Source organism: Manis javanica, chromosome 17 (assembly GCF_040802235.1).
Source record: "Manis javanica isolate MJ-LG chromosome 17, MJ_LKY, whole genome shotgun sequence".
In the NCBI taxonomy this organism is placed as follows: domain Eukaryota; kingdom Metazoa; phylum Chordata; class Mammalia; order Pholidota; family Manidae; genus Manis; species Manis javanica.
The window spans coordinates 9,818,852-9,846,340 of NC_133172.1; the positions used below are offsets into that span (position 1 = coordinate 9,818,852).

A 27,489-nucleotide genomic window follows, 5' to 3' on the forward strand; every position below is an offset into this window, starting at 1 on the left:
CTCTGAACACCCAGTTTCTTGGTCCACAAAACCCGGGAAATTGCTGCATTTACCCCATCGTTTGGTGATGCAACAAGCTACTGTATGTTTGAAGTACCAAGAACAGTCCCTGGCACACAGCAGGTCCTGTTAGAGCCATCTGCTGCGGAATGTTCAGTCACCCTCCTACAGTCTGCTTATGTGAGTCCTGGCTTTCGACAATTGAAAAACTGAGGTTCAGAGCTGAAGCCACACAGGAATGGCTGGAGGAGCTGGGATTTTCTGGTCCCTCCAGGGTATGCAGGGCTCCTGAGCTGCTGGGCGAGATGTCACCTCCTTCATGGGGGCTGGGGGGGTCACAGGACCTCCAACCGCCACCTCCTTTTCCCCTCCCTGCTGTGCGTGAAGTGGGGAGAACAGCCCACCTCGTGACTGGGGATGGCCCAGTCGGCCTGCAGCCCTGGTGGAGTCTGGTTAGTGTCTTCCACAGGGTCAGCAGAGGTCCCAGGAGGGGGAGCCCCGGTGTCAGCCAGGGTCAGGCTTGTTTGCTTTGGCCCTCCTGGCAGGGAGCGGGGTCGGGTGGCTTCTCTGGCTAACAAGGGATCTCTGCCCTGCAGCGCCCCCAGCCCGTGTACATGGGGGTTGGGGGGCGGCAGTTTCAGTTCCTGTCTGGTGTGTCTGAAGTATGTTTACGTGCGCCCTAGGTGGTGAAACTTACAGCCCCTTTCCAGCTTCAGCTGACTGAGGCTTGGGGGACCCGGCCCCACCCTGACGCCCAGGCACCCTAGAGCTGAAGCCTTCTCTCCTGCAACTTGCAGAAATGGGATTCCGAAGCCTTTCCAGTGTTTGAATCCTTGGTGAAATTTGAGAGGCCTGACCTTTCCATCAGAAACAAGTCCTTACACCTCATCACCCCCCTGCCTCTTCTGGAATCCAGAAAATCGCAGCTTGTGCTCCATCTCTTGTGCACTCAAGACAGCGTCCCTGTTGCTTCAGCTTGCAGGGACAAAGTCCTCTGCAGCCACTGGCCAGGCCAAGCTGGGTAAGTGACCCCAAGACCGCAGCCTCCTGGTGGGGGAAGCCTGAAGTCCCCGGCATAAGTCATCGGGACCATGTGCGATCCTGGGCCAGGCCCTTGCCCTCCCAGCTGGACAGGATGTGGTGTTGTTCAAGGTGCCAGCCCTGCAGCGCCTCCTACTGGCCGCTGTGGAAAGGCTGGGCTGGAAGGAATGGGCAAAGGGACCAGATATCCTTAGGAAAACAGGCTTCCCATTCCACTTTTTTTCATGTATATTTTTTGTTGTTTTTTTTTTCTTTTTCTGTAAAATGTCCTGGTTCTTCCATAACTTATAAACATGATTCATACCGAGGGGTGGGTGGAGAAGTGGGCAGGCGCGGGCTGACTGGGGATGGGGAAGCTCCTCTTCTGACCACTCAGGGCCGGGCCAGGGCCCTCTGTGGGCATGGGATGTTCCAACACCTTCCTGAGGCTGTCTGGCCACCTCTGCCCCCCGTGCTCCGAACTGGCATGCCCCTCGATTCTGGAATCCCTCTGGGACCCCAAGCCCACTGGACACACTGCCCCTGTGCTCTGAATCCTGAAGCGTCTGTGGTTCCAGAGTCCCCCTGTCAGTTGCTGGGGGTCCCCTCCTTTCCACTGCCCCCCGACCCCCGAGGAGGGAGGGAAGGGAGGGGGAGGGGGGCTCAGGTCTCCCCTCCTTGGCTGGGGAGGGGGAGGGGGGGTCTGGAGTAAGGGCGTGGAAGGCAGAGGCCAGGAGGAGCTCAGCCGATGGTGAGGCCGAAACCGCACTGAAACTTGTTCTTTCGGTGATTCAGGAAGGCCCCAAGGGCCAGCGACAAAGGCAGGGGTGGGAGCTTCTTCTCCAGTGTGGCGCCCACAATCCAGTTACTGTCCACGGAGCCTGTGGGCAGACAGCTGTGGTGAGAGTCATGTGCTGGCATCCCGTGTCCCCATGGAGTCACACTCCAGGCCACCTCAGGTACCACGGGTCAGCCCACTGGCTTCTAGACCTCTGACCACGCTCTTCCTGCCCCCAGAACCTCTTCTTGTACCCCTAGCTCTTCAGCCCTGGGAACACTGACATTCCTTCTCCCCCTTAGCCAGCAGCTCGGCCGTCCCTCCCCTCCAGAAACCCATCTGCCACCCCACGGGCTCTCTCGTCCCAGTCATGTCCCACCAGATTGTCCCTCTCCAGGGATGGGTCTGTCCCCTGCACTGTGAAGACAGGGCCCAGTCACTGCTATCTCCAGTACCCTGGATGCAAGGCTGGGCACAGAGCAGGTACTCAGTGTCTGCTGGGTAAAGGCTGAACTCTCAAGGGAACGGGGCACCAGAGCCTCACAGATGAGCAAGTGCGTGCAGCTGTCCCTATGCGGCAGAAAGGGGTGTCAGGCGCTTCATGGGAGCAGAGAAGCCACAGAGCTGGAACTCAAACCCAGCCTCTGATACCGGGCTGACTGCAGTGAGGGGTCAACAGGCTGCCTCAGAGGCAGATAAATCCCTGGGCCTGGTCACTGCCTTTTGGAGCCCTGCCCCAGGCTGACTGCAGCAGCCTTCTGGGGCGGTCTCTACACACCTCAAGCCTGAGAACCACCGAGACCCAAGAAGAAAGACTTGAGACTGGACATTGGGACTAGAGTTAGTCAGCCTGGGAGGAGGTTCTGGATCAGGCTGTGACCACACAACCTCCAGGCGCCTGTTTCCCCTCACGTGAGATGAGGGGTGGGCTGGACACGCTCTAGGCTGCATTGCACCCAGTGCAGGGAGCAGGACAGGGCCAAGGGCTCAGGCGAGGAGGCAATGTGGTGGGTGTGCAGCTCTGGGCCCTGGCACCCACCTTGACAAGCATCCCAAGTAATTTGGAGGCCCACAAAAGTCCCTGGCACGCTGGGCTCTATCACCTTCTTTGGCCTTCACACCCACTCTGGGCTGAGTTACCTCTCATCTGTTTTCCAAGGAGGGAAATGAAGGCCTGTACCTTTGAAGAGGAGGTTGGCTTTGGGCAGGTCCAGCTGGTACCCAAAGGAGACACTGGTGTCCTGCATCCTTGTGCTGGCCTCAAACTCCACACCCACCTGGAGCTAGAGGGGCCAGGGCAACACACAAGACTCAGCTTCCCAAGCTGAACTCCCGGGCACAGCAGCCCAGGGCAACAACCCATGCCTGGACAGTGCACGCCTGTGGCCACTCCCTGGACTAGCTCACCTGGTCACTGGCTTTATGGTAGTATGTTGCATGCATGCTCGCCTGGCCCAGCGTTACTGTCGCCAACCAGTTGTTCACTGTAAAAGAGCAGGGTGGGGTATAGGGACAGGTTACCAAGGGGACTTGGGCATTTGGAACACAGGTCCCCTTCCTCCCTTAGCCCCAGGAGTCCCAGCCCCCAGCCCTGACTCCTACCCTGGGGCCCCAGGCTCACATGTGTATTTCCCAGCTAGAGACATGACAGTGCCCTCCTCCCCAGGCCGCCGGTGGTAGATCAGCTCTCCGCCCAGGGCCAGACATGGCGTGATGCTCTGGAGGTAGTGGGCCACGAGGATTCCTGCAGACAAGATGGCATGGTGTTACCCTGGCTTGATGGTTGGTTTCTGCTCAGCCAGGCTGCCAGGCCAGACTCCTGCTCCAAGCAGCCTTCCAGGCTTGCCTCTGCTGGAGGCTCAGGGCCTGTCCTCAGGCCTCCCACACGGGCTCCCTGCTCAAGCAGTTCACAGCGGGCTCTGAGGTCAGTCTCCCAGGCCCTGTGGGACCCCATCTGGTCTGCACAGCCCTGTGAGGCCAGCAATCATTCACTACCATTTAGAGGACTCCAGAGGCTGAGGGAGTCACTCACCATGGTCACAAAATGTGTCAGGGGCAGAACCCAGGCCTCCCCACCTCCCAAGCCTGGGCTCTAAACCACTCTGCTGCTGGGAGAGGCAAGAGGGTGGGGTCAGTGAAGATACCCCCAGCGGCCCGAGTCTGGGTTTAAATCCCAGCCTGACTGCTTTCTGGGAGAGTAACCGTGGGCCAACAGTGTCACTCCTCTGCAAACAGAACCAAGCCTACAGGAGGGGATATGGGGGCAGTACCCGCGGTGTGCCCTGTGCTCAGTGATCGCTGCGACCCGCCAGGCTGAGGCCTGCGTCCTGGCAGTTAAGGGGGGCCCCGAGGCCCCCGTGTTGGCTAAGAAGGGACTCTCCAAGACCAAGGACCGAGGTGCACCCATGCCCATATGCCTATCTTTGGAGCCTAGGAGAGGAGACACCACAAACCAGATTGTACAGGAGGGCAAGAAGCAGGAAGGAAGAGAGTGGGCAAGGCAGAGGGAATGACAGGGAAAGTAAAAACACGGCACACCTCTGTAGAGAAATGGACCCATAATCATAAATGTAGGGACGGAGGGACCTACGGGCAGACTGAGCACAGACAGGCTTACGAGGTCACAACACAGCCCGAAAGAGGAAGACCCGAGGGAAGGGGAGGGCGGGAGCACGGAGTGCAGAGGCGGGCAGGAGTGAGGACAGGGTCCGGGTCGGCTGGGGCCGGCCCCTGGGCGTTCCTTCCCCTAGCAAACAGGTGCCACGAATCACCTCCTCAAGCCAGAAGTTAAACCACTACCAGTACACCTCTGGCCAGGCTCTTCAACTCATCCAACGGATGCGGAAACAGGCCCACGGAAGGTAAAGTAACCGCCTGGAGGCATTGAGAGATGGGGCCTTCAACTTGGAGTCTCTGGCCTCTCAGCTCTGGCAGCTATTGGGACCGAGGGGCCCCTGACCATCTCTCGCCCTCCCTCCTCTCTCTGGGGCCTGCCCTGTCCCCTGCTCGCCAGCCCTGGCCTCCGCCCATCTCACCTTCTCCAAGCAATTTCATGAGCAGAAAACAGAGACCTTATTAAAAGCATACATCTGACCCTGTCCTTCCCCTGCCCAGAACCTGCCATGGCTCCCCAGTGCCAAGGAGACCCCACTCCTCACAGTATAGCTGCAAGTCCCTGTGTGGCTCAGCGCTAGCTTCAAGCTGAAGTTACTTCCTCTTCCCGGACACAGCCGGCCATGCTTGCCTCTAAACAGCAGGAGCACACGGAGCCCTCTCCCCTCAGGCCTGGGCACACGCTGCACCTTCTGCCTGCCTGCCTGCCGTACCCTTCCCTTTCCTTGGTTGACCAACTAAATACTTGCACCTGAGGACTTCCTGGATTTGGCTACTTCTTCCCAGCATGCCCGACTGGAGCTGCCATCGACCCGGGACCATGGCAGCTGCTCCCACCCTGGCCTCCCTGCTTCCACCCTTGCCCCTTGCAGTGGCATAGGACACAGAAGCCACTGGGAACCTGGGAAAACTAATGTCAGCACTGGGTCTCTACTGTATCTGAGTCTCTCTCCTGGTCCCTACATGCCCGGCAGAACCTGGCCTGTTCCCACACTGCACCCCATTCTCTCTGCTGCCCAAGCACATTCCCTGGGCCTCTGGCCTGTGCCCACCCTGGCATGGGGTGGACTTCCTGCGGGAGCTTATTCATCCCACTAGCTCCTCGCAGGCTTTTTTCTGGCACCCCTTACCCCTTCCTGTACCTCCTTCTCCTGAACATGCCGCTTCTCCTGCTTACATCCAGACCACCCCCCCACACCACGGCATATGGGCTCCCCGAGGCAGGGGCTTTGTCAGGACCAGTGGTTCTCAACCAGGGGCTGTTTCTACAGCGTCTGGAGCAGCGAGGAAGAGCCCAGAGTCTAAAACTGTGGGAAGGAAAAGAGTGTGAGTGAGAGGTCTGTGAGAGCAAAGACAGAGCTGTGGGCAACGGGCAGAGTCCAGGACGTGCGAAGGGAGACCTTCTTCCGGGCCTGTCTCCCACACCTGCTGCACAGCAGAGAGGTCTCGGCCAGACACCCCCGGCCCCCGCTCACCTCGGGCCCACATCAGGTGTCCCTGGGTAAGTTGGCAGAAGCAGATGGCAGGCACCCAGGGCAGCTGCTCAGGTGGGGCCAGCACTGGAGAGGAAGGTGGTTCTTGGCCCCGGCCAGGTAGGACCATCTCCCTGCCCTCCACACCCCAGGTGCTCAGAACGAAGCAGGGGCTCCAGAGGAGATGCGTCCATGGGGAGGGAAGCAGGTAAGAACACGGGCTGTTGGATTTGGCTGCAACTCCAATTCCAGCTCCTGCTTTTTGGCCGTATGATCCTGGGTGCTCACTTTCACCTTTAGCCCTTGCTTTCCTCATCAGTGAAATGGGGGCCATAAAAACAGACACCTCTGCCCATCATGGGGGGCCATGGACACCCAACAGGGTGAACTCTAGTCATGCAGCTAGCCCTGCACTTGGGGCTGAACAAGGCTCTCCCACTGAATCCTTCAGGAGGTGGTCACTGCTTCTGTGCCCTTGTGACAGATGAGGAAACTGAGGCTTGGAGGGGTGGAGTCACCTGGGTCCTGAGTCAGAGGTGTCAGTGGCAAATTACTCATGCTTAGCACTGACGTGGACCCAGCAGGCCCTGTTTCTATTAGGATGATGCTGGTGTTTCCAGAGGCTACTGGTGCCAGAGGGAAGAGCCTGGACTCCAGAGTCTGAAATGCTGGGTGTCCTTGGGGAAGAACTTGCCCTCTCTGGGCCTCAGTAAGATGGGGATAACAGCAGCACCCACCTCACAGGGCTGTTCAGAGAATGCAATGAGCTATTCCCCTCACTGCTCTATCCCCAGTGCCTAAGGTGACTGGACAGGATGAGTATCACACACTTAGGGCCTGAAGAGGGGCAAGAGGTAATCAAGGGAACCTGCCACTAGTAGCACCGAGGCCACTGTTCAGCATTTCCTGAGCCCCTACTCTTTCCAGGCACACAGGTCCAGGCACTGGGCATAAAGCAGTGAGTAAGGGAAGCAAGTTCCTGCCCTGACAGAGCTGATGTTCTAGCGGGGGAGATGGGTGATCGGAACAAGACGACTTCAGAGGAAGTGCCACAAAGAGCAGAGGGTGGGGTGACGCAGTACGAGAACACGTGCGTCGCTCCAGGTGGGGCTGGTCTCCTCGCTGCGGTGATGCGTGCCCAGAACTCATTCACTCAGCCACAGCAAGACCTGGAGCCTGGTTCCCAGCAGGAGGCAGCAGGTGGAAAGGCCCTCTGGGAGAAGGCCTGTCCCCTGGCTTTGGTGGCATGGCCCTTCCTGCTCTCCACACCTTTCCGTGGCCCCCCTCCTCAAAGAGCCGAAAGGAGATCCCTGCTCCGAGAAGTCTCCCTCGCACTGGCAGGCAGAAGGCTCTCCCCCGGCACCCCAGGGACTCCAGCTGATGGACTTCACAGACTCACTCCCTCAGCACGCACTCCCAGGAGCCGGCTCTCCACCACAGGAAAGCAGGGTCAGCAGCCCATCCTTCCAGCTCTTCAGCCAAGGCCTAGTCACCCAGACTCCTCTCCCTCATCTCCCATGGTCAGCCCTTCCGCAGAGCCCATCGGCTCCTTGCACTGCCCCTACGGTGGAACCCCTTATCGTCCGTTCTCCACATGTCCACGTCAGGGGTCCTTGTTAGAAGCTAAGTCAGAACCTGTCTGTGCCTCTCGTGCTCAAAACTCTCCAGTGGCCCGACTCAGCCAGAGTAATGGTTGATGTTCTCGAGAGCCTTATGTGACCTGGCCCCATTAGCTCTCTGACTTCTATCACTCTCTCTCCTCCTCGATGTTCCTGTAAAGGGCCCTGCCTCAGTGCCTTGGCACTTACTGTTGTTCCCTCTGGCTGAAAAGCTCTCCTCCCACCTGTCTGCTTGGCACCTTCGTGCACATCCTGTCTTTGTTCAAGTATCACCTATGTCAAGAGGCCTTCTCTGAGGACCCTCCCTCCCCAAGGCCCTAATCTTTCCATACAGCCCCCAGCACCTCACATCTTTTCTACACGTGCTGTCTTAAACCTGGATCTACCTCCACTGGAATGGAAGCTCCCAGAACAAACTTAATTCTCTCTGTTCACTGCCTAATTCTCAGTGCCTGGAATACACATAGTATGCATTCAATATTCACGATGAATGTAGAGAAATCCAAAACAGACACCCAGAGACCACTCCCACTGCTAATGGAAGGGGGAACCAAGAGAGACTAGAAGTACAGACAGAAACCGCGAAGTCCTGTCCCCAGCCAACCTGAACAGGCTGACTTGTCAGCCTCCATCTCAAATACCTGCCACCCTGCACCTGCACACGGACCCTGCCGGGGGTCCACTCTGTGTGCCACAACTACCCCAGAGCCTTCTGGGTAATAAGGGCAGCTCATATTATTGCCACCTGAGGTCAGCAGGGACAGCCCTATTGGAAATAATACCTTTCTTTGGGACCTGTTACCTGCCTCATGCTATTAGCAGCTTTGCACATGGAAGAACTTATATGACCTATTCAACAATGCTGCAAGACAGCCCAATTTTACAGAGGGGGAAACTGAGGCCCACAGACGTGATGGAACCTGCCTGCGATTGCAGGAAAGCCAGCAGCAGGGCTGGGGTTTAAACCTACTTTCTCATCCATGATGCTCTGTTGCCTGACACTGCAAACTCACACCTGCCCCTGACCGATTTTCAAATGGTAGCAAAGGAGGTCCAGAGAAGAGAAGGGACTGAATTTGCTGGTAAAGCTGAGACTGGGGTCTGACCAACCTCCCAGCCCTGTGCGTCTTACCTGAACCCACCAGGACATCTGGGTTCCCCAGGGTGATGGCTGCTGTGAAGTCAGAACCCCGGTATTCCCCATCCACCTGCCAGTTCACAAACTTTGACTGCTGGGTCTGTGGGGGAAAGGGGGGAGTGTGAAGGCAGCCTGGGGCTCAGGGTGGCACGGGGCAGTTGACTTGACTCCCACTCACCTGGATGGCCACCTTGGACCTGAGGCCGGGGCCCAGCTGATGAATGGCTTGAGCGTTGAGGCTGCCGCTATTGTCCATGTCACCCACCAGCACAGGGAATGCCTGTGGGGCAGAGGGCACGGTTAGAGCCAGGTGCCCAGTGTTAGGGAAGTCTATGAATGATGGGTGGAGGTGAGAAGCCTGGGATCAGAAAGCCTCAGACTGAGGTTCCCTCTTCCAGGAAGCCCTCCTTGACCACCTAGGCTTAGTCAGGCTCTGGGCTCCCACAGCCTTCAGGTTCCCCACTTGGGCCCTGCCCACCCTGGAATGTTACTCTCTGGGGACAGGTCTGTTTTCTCTCTCTCTTTCTACTAGACTGTGAGCTCCGTGGCTGTTTCAGTCACTGCTATGTCCCCAGTACTGCCCACAACAGGGCTGGGCACAGAATGGGAGCACAGTAAAGATTTGTTGAATAAATGAATTTACTGGAATAGATAAGATGAGACCTAATTCAGTCTCCCACTCCTCCTCTATCCTGCCCCAGCCTCCTTGTAGGCCTCCAGCTTTGTCTTGGCTCCCTGAACCTAGCCTCTGCACAAGCAGCCTGAGGGAAATTTCTAAAGCAGAAACCTGATCACGTCTTTCCCTTGTTCAAATCTTTCCATGGCTCTACAGCGCCCTCTAGAGAGAATCCAAATGCCCAGTTTAGCATTCAAAGCCCACCATGGTCTATATAGCCCAGCCTGTCTACTCTGGGTCATCACTGTCTGCTGATCCTGGGGTGCTCACCCCAGTGTCTACAGCCTTACGGGAAGGGGCAAGGAGCAGAGCTGCAGGATGAAGGAATGACCCCTGCCCCGAAGACCCTTGGAGAGACACAGCCCCACCTCCCTACCCCCTCAGCAGCTCTGACTTCCTCCTGACAAAGCCTCCCCAAACTGTTTGGTTACATATTTGTTAAAAGAAAGACACGATGCAGTGACTGTAATGGGGTATGTGGGGGGGACTTGATAATAGGGGGAGTCTAGTAACCATAATGTTGTTCAAGTAATTGCACATTAACGATACCAAAAGAAAAAAAAAAAAGACAGGATGAATGACCAAAGAACCTCACCTCTGTGGGGCTCAGCTGCTTTGTTCCGACATACGTGACCCCGAAGTGGTAGTTGGACTCCCCGATTGTGCTGAGGGCTACCGTGTGGTTTACCTGGGAGAAGAGGGAGGGCTGTAGGGATAAGTCTGTGGAAACCCCCAGCCCTGCTCCCCTCCAGCCTGGGATGGGGGATAATGGCCAGTCTGGCCTCCCCACCAGAGAAGACTGGGAGGTGGCCTGACCTTATTAGATACTTGAAGACTTGCTGGGGGTGGGGCTACATACCTGGTACTGCGCTCCTGCCTGGATGTTATGGAATGGGAGGTCTCTTGGGTTTCTGGGTCCCTAAACACTACCACTGTCCCCACTAAGCAGTGAACCTGGCACTGTGTCTCTAAGTCTTTTTAAGTACCAATGAGCTCAGCCCTTTAGGGAGGAGTAATGGGGTTGTGTGTGCAGATGGCTGGGATATCCTCTGGAGGGTAAAAGCACCAGGAAGGCTCACCTGGAAGTGATTACTCAACCCTTTGTTGACTGTGAGCTTGACACCTTCCATCTGAATGGGGAAAAGCTCTGAAGAAGAGAAAAGCTGTCACACTCCACCCTACACACACACTCCACCCTACACACACACACACACACACACACACCACACACACACGCACACCTCTGAAGAAAAGCTGTCACACTCCACCCTACACACACACTCCACCCTACACACACACACACAGCTCTGAAGAGAAAAGCTATCACACTCCACCCTACACACACACACACACACACACACACACACACACACACACACACACACACACAAAATCATCTCTTCCTTCCCTACTATCTCAGTTCTCCCTTCTCCAAGGACTCATTAGCAGAAGTTTGAGGTAAGTATCCCAACCAGAAAAGAGGCAGTACAGCCTAGCAGATGCCGCCAGGATCATTGCCTGAGACCAAATCCCAATGCTTCTGTCTACTTAACCTGTATGACTTTAGGCAAGTCACTTTACCTATTTATATCAAAGACGTTATCCCTAGAACGAAGATGCTTACCACATGCCAATATTGCAAAGATTTAATAAATTAACATACACCAACTGCCAAACAGTGCTCATAAATCTCCACCATTTCTACCATCAAAAGTATTCTAAGCCAGGATCCAGAAGCCTTGGGTTCCAACTCCGCTGGACCCTGCCGACACCTTACTGACACTGTGACCTTGGACCTCAGTTTCCTTCCTAATCACACCAGGAGGCTGGCTTGGCTGACTCCTGAAGTCCCTAAGGCTTTTCTCTACCGCTACGGTATTTCCTACTGAGGTTCCACCACTTGACTGCATCGTTCTTAGCCCCAAGTCCAACGTTCCACCATTCGATCCCAACGTCAACTCCTAACATTCTGTTAAGTAATTTCAATGGTCCTGTGCCAATTCCCAAGGTCCTTAATGTGCTCCCCCTTCCCCCAAGATCCGGGCCATCACACCCCCTCCGGGTCCCTCGCCCCTCACCCTTGCACTTCCGGTGGCACTCCTCGAACGTGCCTGGGTTAGGCAAGCAGCCACAGGCCCCATCGGCTGCTGTCCCTGCAGCGCTGGCGGCCGCAGGCCCGGGGGTCCGTTCAGAGCCTCGACCCGCGCCGGCGCCAGCGCCAAGGCCACCCCCGAGCGGCGGCAGCGTGAAGCCAGGAGGAGAGGGCGGAGGCGGCGGCAGCCCCACGAGGGCGGGCGCAGGCGGCGGTGGCGGCGGCCCTGCGGGCAGCGAACTTGCGGCCAACACATTGCCCATGGTCACCTGCAAGGGGAAAGGTCAGAGGGCGGAGGTCAGGGCCCATACGCTCCTGGACCAGACCCCGGCCAACCCCCGTTCTGCTCAGGGCCCCGGTTCTCACTTGCGGCACCGCCTGCTCCCGGCCTGGGCTCCGCACCCACCCCGTGCGCCACGCGCAACCGAACCCGCTGCCGCCACCGCCACCGCCGGCGCCCCGCCCCACGTAACCCATTGGTTTAGCATGCTCTGGGGGCCGCCCACCAGCTTCAGGGCTTAGCCTTGCTATTGGAGTCATGCCTGGGCGTCCCACCCACCTCTCTGGAACGTCCGTTTCTATTGGCTCCCACTGGCAGACAGATCAAAGAGCACCTCCCCCCTTCCCATTGGCTCTTGGGGCCAGCGCCTATTGGCTTGCGACGCCGCGGGTTCCAGTGCTCTCCTGCCATTGGTCTGTGCTGAGCACGTTCCACGCCCCCTGACTCGTCGCCTCCGCCCTTCTCCAGAAAGGCTCCCCTCTTTCGACTCCGCCCCGTGGCCAAGTTGCTATGATGATTGGTCGGCCTTGGCCCTTTTAGTATCCAGATTGGCTCCAGCGTCCGACCCTGGTGACGTATCGGCCTGGTGCTCTAATTGGCTAATATGACAGGGTCGAGGGACACGGGTAAAGGTCGGTTGCGCGGTAGAGGCTGCTAGGCAGCAAGGTCAGGCCTCGCGTCCCAGCAGGCGCCGCGGCAGAGGGGCAGCCCCTGGTCCGAAGTGGGCCACCGAAAACCGGAAGTGCTGGCTCTTACCCACAGTGCCTCGGGAGCATTCTAACCGGTTATGTGAACCCTGTGCTGCTGCTTGTTACCCACAATACCCGCCACCAGTTTAACGCGACAGTTGCCGTAGTCCCACCCACCTCTTTCGTTACCCATCATGCCTTCTGCTCCCTTCTATGCATCACTGCGGCTATTTTGGGCCCATTCATCCCTGTCCCATTACCCATCATGCATCCGCCCCATTCATTTCACTTCATTGCCTTTTTTTTTTTCTTTTTTAGTCTATTTTTACCAGTTCACTTCCATCATTTTTCTAGTCCTTCTTTAATTAGCCATCATGTTTTGGGTCCATCACCCATCATACCCGCGGTTCCACTTTCTCCATTATTCATCCCTCTGCCTCCTGCTCGTTCAGATGTCTTACCCATCATGTCCTGAGCTACTATTAGAACATTATTCATAAGTTTGCCTTTGGCCTATGCTACTTACCATTTATCCAATAAATCTGAGCCCCTCGTACTTAATTACTGCCATTTCTTTCTTCTGTTCATTTCTGTCCTTACCCATTAGACTGCTGTGCACTGGTTCCTTTTCATTAACCACCATGCCCTGGACTAGTCCCCCCATCCTTCCATTAGCCATCATGTTTTTGGTCATTATCCTCTCATTGGTTATTTTTCTTTCCTATCTTTGGCCCTCTTGGTAACCCATCTTGACTTTGTAGTCCACTGATTCCCTCAAGCCCCGGAACCCCTATTCATTGCCCATCATGTACCACCCCATCCCGTTTCATTTAACCACAGAAAACACGAGTTGAGACCTGGTCAAAGTATAAATTCCTATTTTGTAAAACAGTAATATATTCCCTATCCCCAACCCAGGTGACCCGCTTTCCCCTGCCAGGGAGATGTCTGGGTCCCATCCCACTGGGCAGGAGTTAAAGGGATTAGTAGTCTTTAAAGTCCCAGCAAATTCTCCCCAGGCTGAGGCCAGCAAGGCACACTCTGCATGAGACTCTGAGCTGGGGCTTAATTCCCTATAGACAGGAAATAGGGTGGTGGGGGCTCAGGGATGGGTCTGGACGCTGAGACTCCTGCCTGCAGGAGAGAGGAGATGGGAAGCTCTGTCTTGGGCTGGGGAATCCCCTCCCTCCTGTCTCTAGGGAACAGACAGGGTGGGAAGGAGGGCGTGTGGAACTCTGCTGCCTGGAGGGCTCAGGTCTGAGCAGCAAGGTGCTCTCTATGCCCACCCCAGCCGAGCTATTGGGAGTTTACTTCAGAGCACAAATCAAAAGGTCTGAAGTCTTCTTTGGGATCTGTGGGGAGTCTGGAGATGGTGGGACATGAGAGGTATGATCTAAGGTCACAGTCTTAGGAGTCCTTGCGTCAAAGGACATACCCCCCACCGCCTCATGAGATAAAGTTACCCAGTTTCCATTGTCATGGCTGGTTTCTCTGGATCAGAGATCATGGATTAGGGGCCATAGTGGAGCCACCAAGGTAGAAGTCACAGATGAGGTGTGTGTGTGTGTCTGTGTGTGTTAACTGACATGGCCTGGCCAGGGATCAAAGGTTAGTAGATCCCTAGATCTAGTGTTGGCAGAAACTTGAGGGACCAAGAACTGAGAGGTGAGAGAACAGGGCCATGGCAGCTCACACATACATGGCCCGGGACATGACAAAGCCTTTGCCCTGGTAGGAATCAGGGCTGGAGTAGGACAGGGCATCGTAGATGGGGTTGATCTTGTCCAGATAGCTTTCTTTCTCCTCCTCCTCCTCCTCCTCTAAGTCCAGGGAAACCCTCTCCACAGTAGGCAGCCCTGGAGGCGTCAGGATAGGGGATCCCAGGCTCGAGACCCCCAGAAGCAGGGGTCCGGACCGCTCTTCCAAGGTGGGCAGCTCATGGTATCGAGGCATTTCCTGGGAGTGGGAAGAGGAAAGGAGCCCAAGGTCACCTCCTGAGCATGACACAGAATGGCAATCTGTCCCTTGACCCTAAAATCCTGACCATCTCCCCACGCCAACCAGACCCGATCTCACTGCTTGTCACCTGGGTCAAGATTGCACTGGGATAATCATATGGCTCATTCCTAACTCAAAGCCCAGGGCATGGACCTCATGCTGATAATTCTGGGTCTCTCCTTTGTCTTTTGATCTCTGACCCCAAGTTTTTCCCCATGAGACTTTGACTTCAATCTTGACCTCAACTACTTAGCCGTAAGCCCTAAATAGTCCTTTGAACCTTGACTTCTCTCAGCCTCAGTATCTGACCCCTGACCTCCAATACACCATTGAGGGAAAGACTTGTCTTCTCCCAGCTCCAAGTGCATTATCTGGCAAATACAGATGTTCAGCCAGTCTTCACTGACTGAGTGACTTTAAGGTCTAATCTCATGGCTGTGGGCTTTTTTAGCCATGACCTCTCTCACTGAATCCTAAACATATCTTGATGCTCTAAACTCTGACCAGAGACACAGCCCAGATCTTGAGTTGTGACCTTTAGTCCTTGATATCTTATTTCAAGAACTGACCTTTGGTCCTTAAACCCAGACCCCAAACCCACCCTTGTCCACCCCTGAGCTCCTACCTGCTCAGTGCATGAGACGCCAGCATCACTGTAGGGGATCTTGAGTGGGCTGTGCTCAGAGGCCCCCAGGGTGAAGAGCTGGGAGGGCTGTGGGGTAGAGGAAGGGGCAGGTCAGGATGTTCCTCTGCACCCCCCCCCAATGACCATCTGACCTCTCCCCACCAGTGCACCCTCTGAGCCCTGGCCTCAGTGGGGAGAAGTGAGTGTGGAGGTGGGGGCAGCCTGGGGCTCCAGGGGCACTGCTCACCATCTCTGGCTCCGCCAGCTTTGCCTTCGGGGTCGGTGGCTTGTAAGAGGGAGGTCCCTCCAGGCTGTGGAGCAGGAGGAAGGTCAGCAGGAGGCTCAGACCTGAGAAGCCTTCCTACCCCAGGGTCACTGCACATGCCCTTCTCCCTGCGTGATCTCCTTGCCCACTGTCCCTGCCCCAGCTTGCTGGCTAACTCCTACTCATCCCCATGAATTTCTCTTCTGCCAGGAAGCCTCCCTGTTTCTGCAGGAGGGTCAGGAGCTCCTCTTATATTGTCATATCTAGCTGTACTTCCCTCTCAGGGCACGTACTGACTTTGTATTTGAAATACTATTTCTGATATCATTCAATGAGTGTACCGCACGGTGAGCAATGTGAGGGAAAAAAATGAGATCTGTGTCATCAGCAATGTTCCCAGAATCCACTATGAGGAATTCAGCAAATAGTTGTTAAAAAATGCGTAAACAAATGAAATGCTTTCTTTTCCCCCACACTATGTCATTCTACACACCCACAGACCAGAGCATCCTGTGTGCTTACAATGCTTCAATACCCAGCTCAGGCGTCCTCTTCTCCAGGAAGCCCCGACCCTCCAGACTGGGTCAGGCGACCCCTCTGTCCCCTGACAGCTCCCTCCCTAAGCTTCCCTAGCCCATCCCTGGCCATGCTGGACTGTCACTGTCTAGGGATGGGTCTGTTTCCTATAGACTGTGAGCCCCAGGAGGGCAGCACCAGGGCCATCTCAGTCACCACTGGGTCTCAGCACAGGGCTGGGCAAAGAAGAGGTCACTCATAGCAAGTTGTTAGAGTTGACCAAATGATTGAGACAGTCGTTTGTAAACTTTCTTGTACATCAGAAAAGCTTAGGGGGCTTGTTATAAATACAGATTGTGAACCCTTCTTTTAAAAGTTCTGATTCAGTGGGTTTGGTGTAAACCCAGGAATCTGCATTTTAAACAAGTGTTCCTCCCACCCCTACTCCCACACTGGGTAATGTTAGTTTAAAATCACTTTGCCCCCAAAAGGCTTACTTGCTGGAAGAATTTCAGCAAGTGATTTTAGCTCTCTGAACTGGTTTCCTCTTTGATAAAATAGATACCACTAACTCCTGTGAGAATTTATGTTTCCATGATGTATTTGTACGTGCGGACACTTTTTAAATGTTTGTCTCGTCATTGCATTCCTATCCTCTAGGTCCTCGCCCTGAGTGGTGGGAACTTTCTGAATACTTGCTCAATTAATAAGTGGATGTGAGGCTTCACCAAAGTCACAGACGTAAAATACATCTTGCTAAGCCTGCCACGTGACAAGTGCTCTACACAGAAAAGTGTGGCTAGTTTCTCCCAATACCCACTCCTTCCTCCTCACAGTAATAAAGATTTTAGTTGGGCACATGGCCACCCAGAATAAAGACTACATTTCCCAGCTTTTTTTTGCTGCTGCGGCAGCCATGAGGCTAGGTTCTGGCCAGTGAGGAGTGAGAGAAAGTGGTGGGTTCCCTTATAGGGGTGGCCCTGTATTTCCATTTCCCTTTCCCACTGGCGGGCATGAGGACTTTGAGGCCTGGATGGCTATGCCTGGTCGTCGACTACACGGACACTGATAGAAGAGTGGGGAGCCATCTCGGATCATGAGCCATTCTGTCGGGTGGAGCAACAGGGCGGCAGGAGCTTGGGCTGTGACGACTTCACAGAGCGGGGCTGCCACACCTATGCTTTATAGGAGACGCAGATACTCTCCTCTCCACCCCATTCAAGTCATGGTTCTTTTGGGTGTCGCTATCTCCCTCACACAGTCATTATGGATGATTTTCTCCCACCCTGTGCTCTCCAGTCCTGGGACCCCTCCCCACCCACTTCTCAGGGCCCATCACTCACGAATCTTCCTCCTCTGCCCCCTGCAACCTCTGCTCCTTCCGCTGTTGCCGGCAGATGAGGATGCCTGTGGCGGCCACAGCCGTAGCAATGATGGCAGCAATGATGCCCCCAATAATGCCACCTGTGGCCCCTGCGCCCGCTGTGTTGGGGGTCTCTGCGAGGAGAAGGACAGTGTAAAGGAATTTTGAGGGGGAAGCCATAGCTCCTTAGTCCCAGTCACTGCCCCCCACCCCATCCCCAAGTCACCACCCACCTGTCAACTTCCTCTCCCAAAGGCAGGAGACTTACTTTCATTCACCTAATCCTTACTGAGCATTTGCTATGTGAGGGGTGAATAAACCATGCAAAAGTCTCCACCCCGTGGAACTTATATCCTAGTTGGGCAGTATAAGAATATAGCACTTTATCCTGCATTTACCCCATGGTCCCAAGCACACAGGCCGGTGAAAATCATGTCCGGCCTTGCCTCACCTTATCTCTGAACATTCCGCCCCGCCCCTAAGGCAACAGGACAAGCGGTACTTTTCCACTCCGCCACTACGAGAGGCACAATGCGCTGCACCTCGAGGCTGCTCTCTCTCTGGGGGCAGCCCTTTTCTCTTTAAGATAATAAAATAACTTGCATAATGTCTCCTGAGTCGTTCTGGGGTAAGGAGGGGCGCGGTGAGATACCCTTTCAGGCAGGAAAAGCAACAGTGAATCAAAATCAACAGCAAATATGCCAGGTGGCGGTAAGTGATACAGGATAAAAATATGCAGTGGGGAAGGTGATACGGAAGTGATGAGACAGGGCCCCTCAAAGGTGGTCACGGAGAGCCTCACTGTGTGGTGACATCTGAAGGAGATGCAGGGGGTGAGCCAGAGAATATGAGAGCATTCCAGACAGAGGGAAGGGCCGGTGCAAAAGGCTCTGGGGAGGCGGCCTTGGGCTGTTTTTAAGGAACAGCAAGGGGCCCCTGCCTGCAGGGAACGGTGATGACGGGGAGAGCGGGGAGATGGGGGAGTGGCTGAGGCGGAGCTAAAAGGCAGCGAATCGGCAGGTATTCTGCGATTGGAGTCAGAACATTACGGGAATGGAGTCATCCTGGGCAGGGCATCTATGTGATAATATGAGTTGTAAGAAACATATTTGGTCATTCATATGATCAAATATGTACTTCCCAGGTATATCTGGTCTTGATCCAATTCCTGAAAACACTGCAGAGGCTCAAAAGTGAAACAGGTGTCTTGTCGTGCTAATGAGACTTTTGGACCCCCACCCACGGGCGGGGGCTGCAGGCTGAATCAGCCAATGGCCAATAGTTTAGTCAATCATGACTATGCGATGAAGCCCTCACAAAACCCAGAAGAGCTCGCTTCGTCTCTGCTGTGCTTTTCCTGTTCTGCTCTGTGGGTCCTGCTTCTTGGTTGGGGAGCTTCTGTACTTGGGGAACCAAACCGCCTCCACATGCCACTGAGCCAGGCCCCAAGCTCCACAAAGAGAGAAGCTCCTTTATTTGGGACCCTGCCGTATGTCTCTCTTCATCTGCCTGTTAACTTGTATCCTTTATGGTATCTTTTATTAAGCTGGTAAGGGTAAGCGTTTTCCTGAGCTGTGAGCCCGTCTAACAAACGAATCGAACATAAGGGGGAGGTCATGGGAGCCTCCAATCGGTAGCCGGTAGGTCAGAAGCACAGAGAACTGCCTGGGGCTTGTGGAGGGCAGTTTTGTAGGACGGAGCCCTTAACCTGGGAATCTGGTGCTGCCTCCCGGCAGACAGCATCAGAACTGAGTTCTCCAACACCCTGCTGGTGTTCAAGAATTGCTTGGTGTAAGTATGTGTGGGAAGACCCCCCTCCCACATATTTACACACATTGGAATCAGATCCGGGAACCAGAATGAAGTTACACTACTGTTACTGCTGTGTATGATATTGTGACTGTTACACATATATGTAGGGAAAAAATACACCATTGCATTTGGTATTGGACGGGTGGGAATCACGACAATTTAGCTCCTCCAGCCTAACAGGAAAAGGGATTGAGAGAAGCTTGTGGCCCCCTGGGCCTCTCCTCTAACACACCCCACTTCCTGAAGTCCTTATTGGAGCAATGACCTGTTTACCTGCCCATTTCCACCTTAGACTGTGAGCGCCAAGGTGCAGGGTCTGGCACACAGTTGACATTTGCTCGATGTGAGGGGTCCAGCGTGGGTGCTCAGGGACCTGCTGTATGCGATTGATGCAATGCCCCAACCCCCTGCCAGCTGGCACTACCCTCCCATTGTGGGGAGGAGGGGTGGGAGACTGGATAGGGTGTACAGATAATAAACTGAGGGAATAACACGCGCCAAAGCTCCGCCCACAGGCTTCACCCTTCTGCCGCCCCCTGCCCCCTGCACAGATGAGGAGATAAAGCTGCCCAGAGAAATGAGGTCTGCATCCAGGGACTATCCGACCGCCTCAGCTTCCCGTTGCCCAGCCTGGCAACCTCTGGAGGGCTTCAGAGCGTGGGGAATAACCGGGTAATTACTGCTCAGTCCACACAGTCTTTCTCAAAGCACTGTTACCCCTGTTATGGACTGCGTGCCTGGGAGGGCAGGGCTGCATCTGCCTGAGTCACCAATGTGTCGAGTCCCTTGCAGAGTGAGTGGAAGTCAGTTCCGGGGGAAGGAGAGAACTCCCCCAGCCATGCCTGGCTGCTCAGCGCCGGACATTCCAGGCAGAGCCTTACCAGTCCCCGACAGCCTCGGGGGCAGAGATGAACACTGAACACCCCTGTGTTCCGGAGGTGCCCTGGGGCTAGAGGGGCAGAACCCTGCCCCTGCCTCCCTCCGCCCACCCCTCTCAGGCCCAGCCTGGGTTTAGGGGATGTTCTAGTTGGAGGGAGAAGGGATACAGAGCTGCAGCTCCTCCCCCTGAATCACTGAAAAGCCCCCCAGAGTCCAGCGCCAGGGACCAGGAAAGAGGAAGAAGGCCAGGAAAAGCCTCTGCCTAGTGTGGAGAGGTAGGACTTTTCCTGGCTCCTCGGAGCCCTGTGTGCCCACTTTCCCCACCTGCCCCATACCCTCGGAGCCCCAGAATGCAGAGGGCAGCCCTCCCTCCCCAGATCCTCAGCAACCTCAGGAGGTGGGGTCTGAGCTGCCGCCCCAGGAGATCACAGCGCCCCCGTAACCCCCACGAAGGCCCGGGAGTTCAGGCTCCCAATCCCACTTTCCTGGGGACCCGGATGGAGCGCAGAGACCAGAGACGAGCATCATGATTAGTTTTCCAAAAAAGCTGAGATACGAACAATGTAGTAAGAACCAGAAAGATTCCTTCTTAAGGCTAAGATTCTATTTTAAGAACCAGGAAGTTAGGAAGTAAGATTCCTAACATATTCTTTAGCAAACAGACAATAACTCAGCCCATTTTGGGGGCAGGGCGGGTGGTCTTTGTTCCCAGAGGGAAGCCACTCTCCTGGGGAGGCACTGGATCAATAACTTTCTTGTGTTAAGTTTACTTTGCAGAATTACCTGGAGGACATACAATAGAGGAGAGGAGACATAGTGTCTCTCACCAGATATCAGCGTCTTGAGACCACTTACAAGTCTACACTCCTTCGCCCTTAGTCACAGTCCTGAGAAGTGCTTATAAGAGGGGACCCACCCCAGCCTTTTAGCGCACCTCCTCTCTGGGGACACCACACTTTCTCTCTCTTTAATCCAGTACCTTTAAATAAAACATTCTCACTGCTCAACTTACTGCGTTTTGTCCTGTCTGAGCTTTTCCAGTGGTAAAGCTCTTTCTCTGCTATTTCATTCTGTTTCTAAGTTTTCCCTTAGTCTCTGCTTTACTCCTGGTAAGTAGGGCGGGGCTGCTGAGAGCTCAGATCTGGGCCTGCGAGTTCCCGCCGCCCGGGTGACCCTGAGCCGTGGGCTTCCTCTCCCTCCTGCGCGTTCCTGCTCTCAGCTGCCTGCAAGGCCACTCTGCTCTTACTGTCATGAATTCCTTCCTTTCTTACGCGCTTCCAACCTGCTCGAGAACTCTTTCTCGTTCAGTCAAGAATCCTCCCTGGTCCAGGCTGAGGTTCCACCTGGTGGGCAGGGAGAGACCTCCCCAGACGCAGCTGCCCAGCCACAGGGGGAGCTCAGGGCCCCCACCAGTCTGGCCACTCGCTGGGAAGTCAGGATCTACTAGAGACCCCCAAGTCAAAGCACCCTCGCCTCTGAGCCCAGCACCCAGTGACCGGCTTCCCAGGCCACAGGCCTCAGGGGTCTTGGGTATCCAATGTGTCCTTCGAGGACCCAAGTAGTCAGAGCCCCCGGTCTCCCCTAGTCCAGCCACCATTAGCCTCCCACGCTGGGGACTTAGCAGTCCCAGTCCCACCCCCACAGGGAGGGGCTCTGATGTGTATTACAAGACACCCCCGATGTTTTCCTCCCAGGTGTTTATTAACTCCTGAGTGTCAGGGGGCTGGGGCAGACCAGAGCCTCAAACAAGTCTCTCTGGGGAGCCCCCGGGGCCCTGTTGTTGAGACCCCCTGGGGCTTCCCCTTCCCCAGGCAGCCCTGGAGGCAGAAGCCCAGTGTGCGATTCTACCTCCCTCCAAATCCTAGGTAACTGGGAGGTAGCATCTGAACTCCAGCGCCATCCGGACAAGCGAGTCCAGCCAGTCTGGAGCCTTCGGCGGGCACGGTGGGCTCCGTCTCTGCCTGCCTGTCCCGAACTCACACAGACCGTCCGCCATAAGATGAGGGAGCCACCCACATGGGACTCCGTGTCCTCAAGAGCCAGGGGCAGAGGCGACGATGGGCCTTCCTCTGCCCTCTACTCTTCCTCCCCATCTAACTCGTCCTTGCCATCCGGCCTCAGGGAGCCAGGGGCTGCTGGCATTCAGGAGGTGGGGCCTGCATGCCCAAACAACCGAGTTTTCAGATCGTAGGATCCTCTTCCACTGCCGTCTCTTTCCCCTCCTCCTCACCCTCAACAGGATGAAGGCCAAGGACCCCCCCAGGCCAGAAGCAGCAGCCCCCCACACCACTGGACCCACATCTCAGGGTGAGGCCTGAGGTGTCTGAGTAGAGGAAGGGTGAGAAAGAAAGGGCGACACGCAGTGAAGGGGATATACCTGGGGGTGGGGTGGAAGGGGGGCACACAGGACACAGCAGGGGACATAGAGGGGGGACTTAGGGGGACAGCCCTGGGCAGGAAATGGAGCAGGGAAGGGAGAACCATTCACTCTTCCCTACAGGCTGGGGGCTCTATACATGGAGGGGTGGATTCCAAGGTGTGCCTCCTTATACCTGCACAGCGGTTTTCAAAAATTAAACTTGCTAGCCAACATTTCAAAAACCAGGAGATTGCACAGAAAAATCCAGGTTTCTTTTAGGGAAAAAATAAATCAGATCTGGCAATATCGAACTCTTAAATCTCTCTTGGGTGGTAGCTCAGAGAAGGCTGGTCACTTAGATTGGAACAGAGTTCCACACCTGGCCACCGGGTCACTCGCCAGGACCTCATAGGCATCTGAGTTTGTGACCCTCTCGGGACGTTCTAGGGTGTGGGGTCCTCACAAAAGCTCTGAGGTCAGCATCATGGCTTGGGCTGGGTCCAGCTAGGAAGGGGCACAGCTGGATTTGAGCTCGGGGCTGTCTGGTTCCAAAGCTCTTTGCACTTGAGAGAAGGGGGCGAGGTAATTGCTGGTAATTTCTCAGGAGTAGCTGAGAACAACTGGTCAAGGTGGCGTGGTCCGCCTCCTGTCTGGGCCACGTGTCCCCAGTATGGAAAATGGGGTTCATGAGGCCCATTCTCCTGACTTCCTCTAGTGTTCTCTGTGGGGGCTGAGCAGGTGGGAGGGGAGGGAAGCCAGGGAGTGCTGAGGGGGCGTGTGAGAGAGGAGAGAGAATCTGGGCCGCACACCAGAGACAGACGTCGGTGCAACTGGAACCTCCTCACATGCAGCCCTCTCCCACCCCTGCGTGCGGACCAGGGCCTCCACTTACACCTGACCTCCCCCCACCTCACAGGAGGAGCTGGGATCCAGGCTCCTGAAGGCGTCTGTTTCTGGGTGTTTTAAGAGTCCCTACCCAGTGGGCTGTCAAACCAGCTGTATCTCGAAGCGGCAGTAAAAACTGTACAATAGTAAAGGTGTATTTGAGTCTGAAGGGTAAGTACTATTTTGTGAAACATTTTTTGGGGGAAATATGTCTGTACCTGAACACCAGGTGGAGACAGAAAACAGGTTTCTTACTGTGAGTGCTTATCAAAAATGTCTGGAAGCCAGTTTTAGTGTATGTTGGAATGTTGGTGTTTCTGGCGGTGGTATTTTGGAGATGGTGGGCAAGTGTGTTCATGAGTCTGTGGGTCAAAAGTTCTCTGAAATCTCCCTGAGGCAATGTCTAGCCTGTGGCGTGGCCCGTGTACCTACATGTGGGCTGGAGTGAACCCAAAACCTGACTGCATGTCTGGGTCCGTGTGTGTGTGTGGAAATGTGCTGTGTCTCTGACATCCTAGGAGTGGTTCTCCCAGGAGCTGAGTGAGTTTTCTCTCTGGGTGAGACTATGTTTGAGACACTTGCTGCTCTGACTGGATCTCTGGTGTGCTCAATGTCCCCATTTCTCTTGGTGTCTACCTGTAGGCACCTGTCTTTGGATGGTAATTTTGACACCATGTGGGTCTGTGGCTACCTTTGAGGGAGTCAGGGGTGTCTTTCTATAGTGGTGTCTTTCTCTAGAGGTGTGATTCTGTGTGTATTCCCCTTCCCCGGGTTCCATCACCACTGCAGACCCACGCAGCCAGAGAGAGGTAGGGGCCATCACAGGGCCACGTGCGCCAAGACCAGACACATGGCCTCCAGGGTGGGGACATGTCTCCTTAACGCCATGGCCAGTGGGATGCACATCTGCAGAGATACACTGTGCTTCAAGATGCACTGGAGTCCAAATAGACACTCACCCCAAACACAACCCACACATTCAAACCCACTGCCCCAGGACACACGCCCTGAGAGAGCAGGGGCACACGCTGAAAAAAGCCAGGTGGTGTCGGGCCAGAGCCCATGAGTCTCGGGTCTCTGAGTATGCATTTCACTGGGTGGATATTGCCAAAGGGCTCAGCTCTGAAGCTGGTGTGTTCTCTTTGGGGGTGTTTCAAGCAGAAATATCCCTGGGGTTTGTGTGTCTGGGGGGTGTCCATGTATTTTTTGTGGTTGTGTATTCCTCCAACAGCCCTTAAGTGTGATTGTGCCGGCTCCGCCCAATTCTACTGACTGAGTGTAGGTGGGGAGACCAGTTTCCCAGGTGTGTATCTGGGGTGGAGGTTCAGGGGGGGTATTTCCAAATGGCGTGTTGCTAGGCAGGTGGGGCTGGCCCCCCTTCTGGGTGTGCCTTTGAGTGCAGGGACTTTGTCTTGTCCACCATTGTATTCCCAACATCAGGGAGAATGCCTGGCAAAGAGCAAACTTGAGCAAATATTTGCCGGATGACAATCTGTTGAAAGAATCTCTCCAACAGGTTTCTGGAGAGTTCTGGGTGTGCACCTCTGACAATGTCTTTGAGTTCCTTTCTCAGCATGTGTGTGTGTGAGTGACGATGCCCTCATGGGTGGAACCGCTGCTGTCAGGGACTGCGCTTGCTTCCAGCCTGTGTCACAGTGTCTCCCGCAGGGTGTGTGTAGTTGTGCATCTGAGTGTGTCCGCTGTGCTGAGGGTGGGCCAACTGTCTCTCTGGGTGTGCTGATTTCTGAGTAGGTGTGCCTCATCTCCCTGGCGGCTGTCTGAATTCCAGAAGAGGGGTCTGGTTTCACCTGGATGTCTCCCCAAGCGTGAGCGCGCATGCATGTGAGTAAGCCTGTGTCTCAGTACGGGGGGCAGGGGTCTGTCTTTCTCTCCAGCTGAGGAGTCTGTGTGTGTGTGTGCGTGTGTGCACGCGTGTGCGCACATGGCCCTCTTCACATTTATTCTGAGAGTTTGCCTTTGGTCGTCTTTCTGAGGGGGTTGCTCCTCCCAGCCGCGGAGGCCACCATTCCTGGTGGTGCGTGTTCACACAGGCACACTGCGTGGACAGTCACCCGGGAGGTGTTTACAAGGATGGCTCTTTTCAGGTACACGTGGCATTTCATGGGCTCTGGCCTGACACCACCTGGCTTTGTTCAGCATGTGCCCCTGCTCTCTCAGGGCGTGTGTCCTGGGGCAGTGGGTTTGAGTGTGTGGGTTGTGTTTGGGGTGAGTGTCTGTTTGGACTCCAGTGCATCTTGAAGCACAGTGTATCTCTGCAGATGTGCGTTCTGCTGGCCATGGCATTAAGGGGACGTGTCCCCCCCCCGGGGGCCATGTGTCTGTGTCTTGGTGCACATGGCCCTGTGATGGCCCCTACCTCCCTCTGGGTGCGTGGGTCTGCAGTGGTGATGGAGACGCCCTTTCCATCAGCCTGTGGGCCACACGCCTCGTCCGGTTTGTTCTCTTCCTCTCTGGCATGTGTCTCGGGGCCCATCTCAGTCTGAGTTCACATCAGGGAGACCCAGAGAACTTTCAACCCACAGACACATTGGCTGCCATTTCCAAATTACCACCGCCAGAAACACAAATGTTCTGACACACACTAAAACTAGTTTCCAGATGTTGCTTGATCAACACTCATATAAAAAAACCTGTGTTTCTGAGTGTATTTCTGTTGGTTTCTGTCCAGCTGCTCGACACCTGTCTCTCCTGCTGTTGGTGGTGTGATTCTGTGTGTGGGTCCCACTGGCTGGGGCCCCGGGCAACGTCCCTGGGTCTCTTCCCGAAGACCCTTTCCGGGCTCTGCCAGGAAGCCCCACCTCCTAACTCCTCTGCTCAAGCCTGGCCTACCTCCCCAGTGCAGGGCCTACCTGCAGGCAAAAGAGGAAAGTCACGCCCCCCTCCCCACCCACCAGCGAGGCGGGTCTGGGTCCCTCCCCAGGCCGGCGGCACAGCCTCCCCGATGCAGTCCCAGCACCCAGAAGGGAGGAACATGTGCGGAGCAGACCCCGTCTTCATACCATCCTCAACACCCACTCACCTCGAACTAGGACCACCTGCTCGGCATGGCCTGTCCCCATGGCGTTGGTGACGGTGCAGATGAAGGTCGTATTGATCAGCTTGTCCACCGAGTGGATGATCAGCTGGGGGCCCTGGGCTATTGCTGAGGCTGGAAAGGTGTCTGAAGTCCTGGAGGGTGTGCGGGTCACGTGAGGGGGACAGCAGGGTACACAGGGCAGCACAGGCCTGGTCCCTTGTGACACAGAAGCCAAGCTCCAGGGGCCCAAAACTACTGTTTGAGACCACAGACTGCCAGATGCCTCCTTCTGCAGGGCTCATTGGTTCTAGCTCCCGGTGCTTCTCTCTCATGGCCCCCAGCCCCCCTCCCCCAGCCCCAGGGGTCCAGACCCCCAGCGCCCCCTCCCTCAGACCCAGGGGTCCAGGTCCCCAGCCCCTCCTCCCCCAGCCCCAGGGGTCCAGGCCCCCGGCCCCTCCTCCCCCAGCCCCAGGGGTCCAGGCCTCCAGCCCCTCCCTCAGACCCAGGGGTCCAGGTCCCCAGCCCCTCCTCCCCCAGACCCAGGGGTCCAGGCCCCCAGTCCCTCCTCCCCCAGACCCAGGCCTCCAGGCCCCCAGCCCCTCCCTCAGACCCAGGAGCCCAGGTGCCCCCAGGACTCACGTGCTCCAGTCATAGCCTATGGGCTCTGGATTGCTGCGGGCGTCACAGTTCAGGCTGGCCTCGCTACGGCCAAGGTACCAGTTGTCATCATAGCCAGAGATGGAGACCTCAGGAGGGTCTGGAGGAAATGGGAGACTGACTCAGAGGGGGAGAATCCCAGAGGGGGTGAGAGATAAGCAGGTGGATGGGAATCCTAAGGAAATGGGGTGCGTTGGCAGGAGGTGGCAACTGTCAAGGGCAAATGTGTCCTGGCCGCATCTGCAGGGCCAGCAGAGATACCGTCCAGGGACACCACTGTAGATTCTTTTGAGAAGGTTGCCCTTCAGTTCAGGTAGTTTCTGAGGGAGCCAGAGAGATAATGTGTGTAATTTCTTCACTGCCTGGAGCAGTTAAGGGAATTGGTTTAACCAACTTGCTGGACAGCTAGTGGAGAAAATGCGGAGTTGGGGTCTGCAGTCTGTGTGGACAGTGACTGGAGAGCTGGGGAGGCCACTGTTTGGCAAGTCCCTGGGAAGAGCGCCAGGGGAGCCCCTAAGGGTAGTAATAGGTGGGGTCAGTATAAGCAGCTTTGGAAGAGTTAACAGAGCAGGTAGGAAGGGGTCAGTACTGACAGGCTCAACAGGGCCAATGTGAATCTTACAGAGGGCAGGAGTTGGGGTCCAGAGCCCAGGGGAGTCAATGTAGACAAAGTCCAAGGAAGCCAATTTGGATAGTGTGAATGGGGGTACGTGTAG

General features: G+C 55.6%; 2 protein-coding genes and 2 long non-coding RNA genes across 5 annotated transcripts in view; 2 read left to right on the forward strand and 2 right to left on the reverse strand.

Annotated features, from left to right (window-relative positions):
• The first annotated feature begins 464 nt into the window (after positions 1–464).
• On the forward strand, positions 465–5,051 carry LOC108403920 (uncharacterized). Its single transcript, XR_005057868.2, has 3 exons — positions 465–1,021; positions 4,549–4,659; positions 4,913–5,051. It is a non-coding gene; the product is annotated as an uncharacterized lncRNA (long non-coding RNA).
• TOMM40 (translocase of outer mitochondrial membrane 40) lies at positions 1,252–11,895 on the reverse strand. 2 transcript variants are annotated; one of them, XM_037005424.2, is made up of 11 exons: positions 11,775–11,895; positions 11,395–11,677; positions 10,396–10,463; positions 9,912–10,004; positions 8,819–8,920; positions 8,635–8,740; positions 5,887–5,970; positions 3,420–3,542; positions 3,206–3,282; positions 2,979–3,081; positions 1,252–1,901 (listed from the first exon to the last, which is right to left on the reverse strand). In XM_037005424.2, exons 1-11 carry the CDS (start codon positions 11,883–11,885, stop codon positions 1,762–1,764), a joined length of 1,290 nt encoding a protein of 429 aa, XP_036861319.1. In that variant the 5' UTR covers positions 11,886–11,895; the 3' UTR covers positions 1,252–1,761. The 2 variants fall into 2 exon arrangements, with proteins under 2 accessions (XP_036861319.1, XP_036861320.1); XM_037005425.2 differs by lacking the exon at positions 5,887–5,970.
• Positions 11,896–13,238: 1,343 nt separating this feature from the next.
• The window catches only part of NECTIN2 (nectin cell adhesion molecule 2), a 28,338-nt gene continuing 14,087 nt past the window's right edge, over positions 13,239–27,489 (reverse strand). Inside the window, exons 4-9 of the mRNA XM_073226305.1 lie at positions 26,756–26,873; positions 26,120–26,268; positions 17,125–17,278; positions 15,248–15,311; positions 15,001–15,087; positions 13,239–14,333 (exon numbers count right to left, since the gene is read on the reverse strand). Coding sequence (XP_073082406.1) covers positions 14,067–14,333; positions 15,001–15,087; positions 15,248–15,311; positions 17,125–17,278; positions 26,120–26,268; positions 26,756–26,873 — 839 coding nt within the window. The 3' untranslated portion in view covers positions 13,239–14,066. The remainder of the gene's footprint in view (positions 14,334–15,000; positions 15,088–15,247; positions 15,312–17,124; positions 17,279–26,119; positions 26,269–26,755; positions 26,874–27,489) is intronic.
• LOC140847107 (uncharacterized) lies at positions 17,287–23,655 on the forward strand. Its single transcript, XR_012126808.1, has 3 exons — positions 17,287–17,855; positions 19,508–19,628; positions 20,601–23,655. It is a non-coding gene; the product is annotated as an uncharacterized lncRNA (long non-coding RNA).

What these genes read in the sequence shown, in the direction of transcription:
- TOMM40 (XM_037005424.2), bottom strand. Translation starts at nt 11,885, where the DNA reads ATGGGTTACGTGGGGCGGGGCGCCGGCGGTGGCGGTGGCGGCAGCGGG. An exon ending in GGGAGCAGGCGGTGCCGCAA is followed by an intron (nt 11,678 to 11,774) that starts GTGAGAACCGGG and finishes TTCCCCTTGCAG; the next exon opens with GTGACCATGGGCAATGTGTT. An exon ending in AGCAGCTGAGCCCCACAGAG is followed by an intron (nt 8,921 to 9,911) that starts GTGAGGTTCTTT and finishes TCTGCCCCACAG; the next exon opens with GCATTCCCTGTGCTGGTGGG.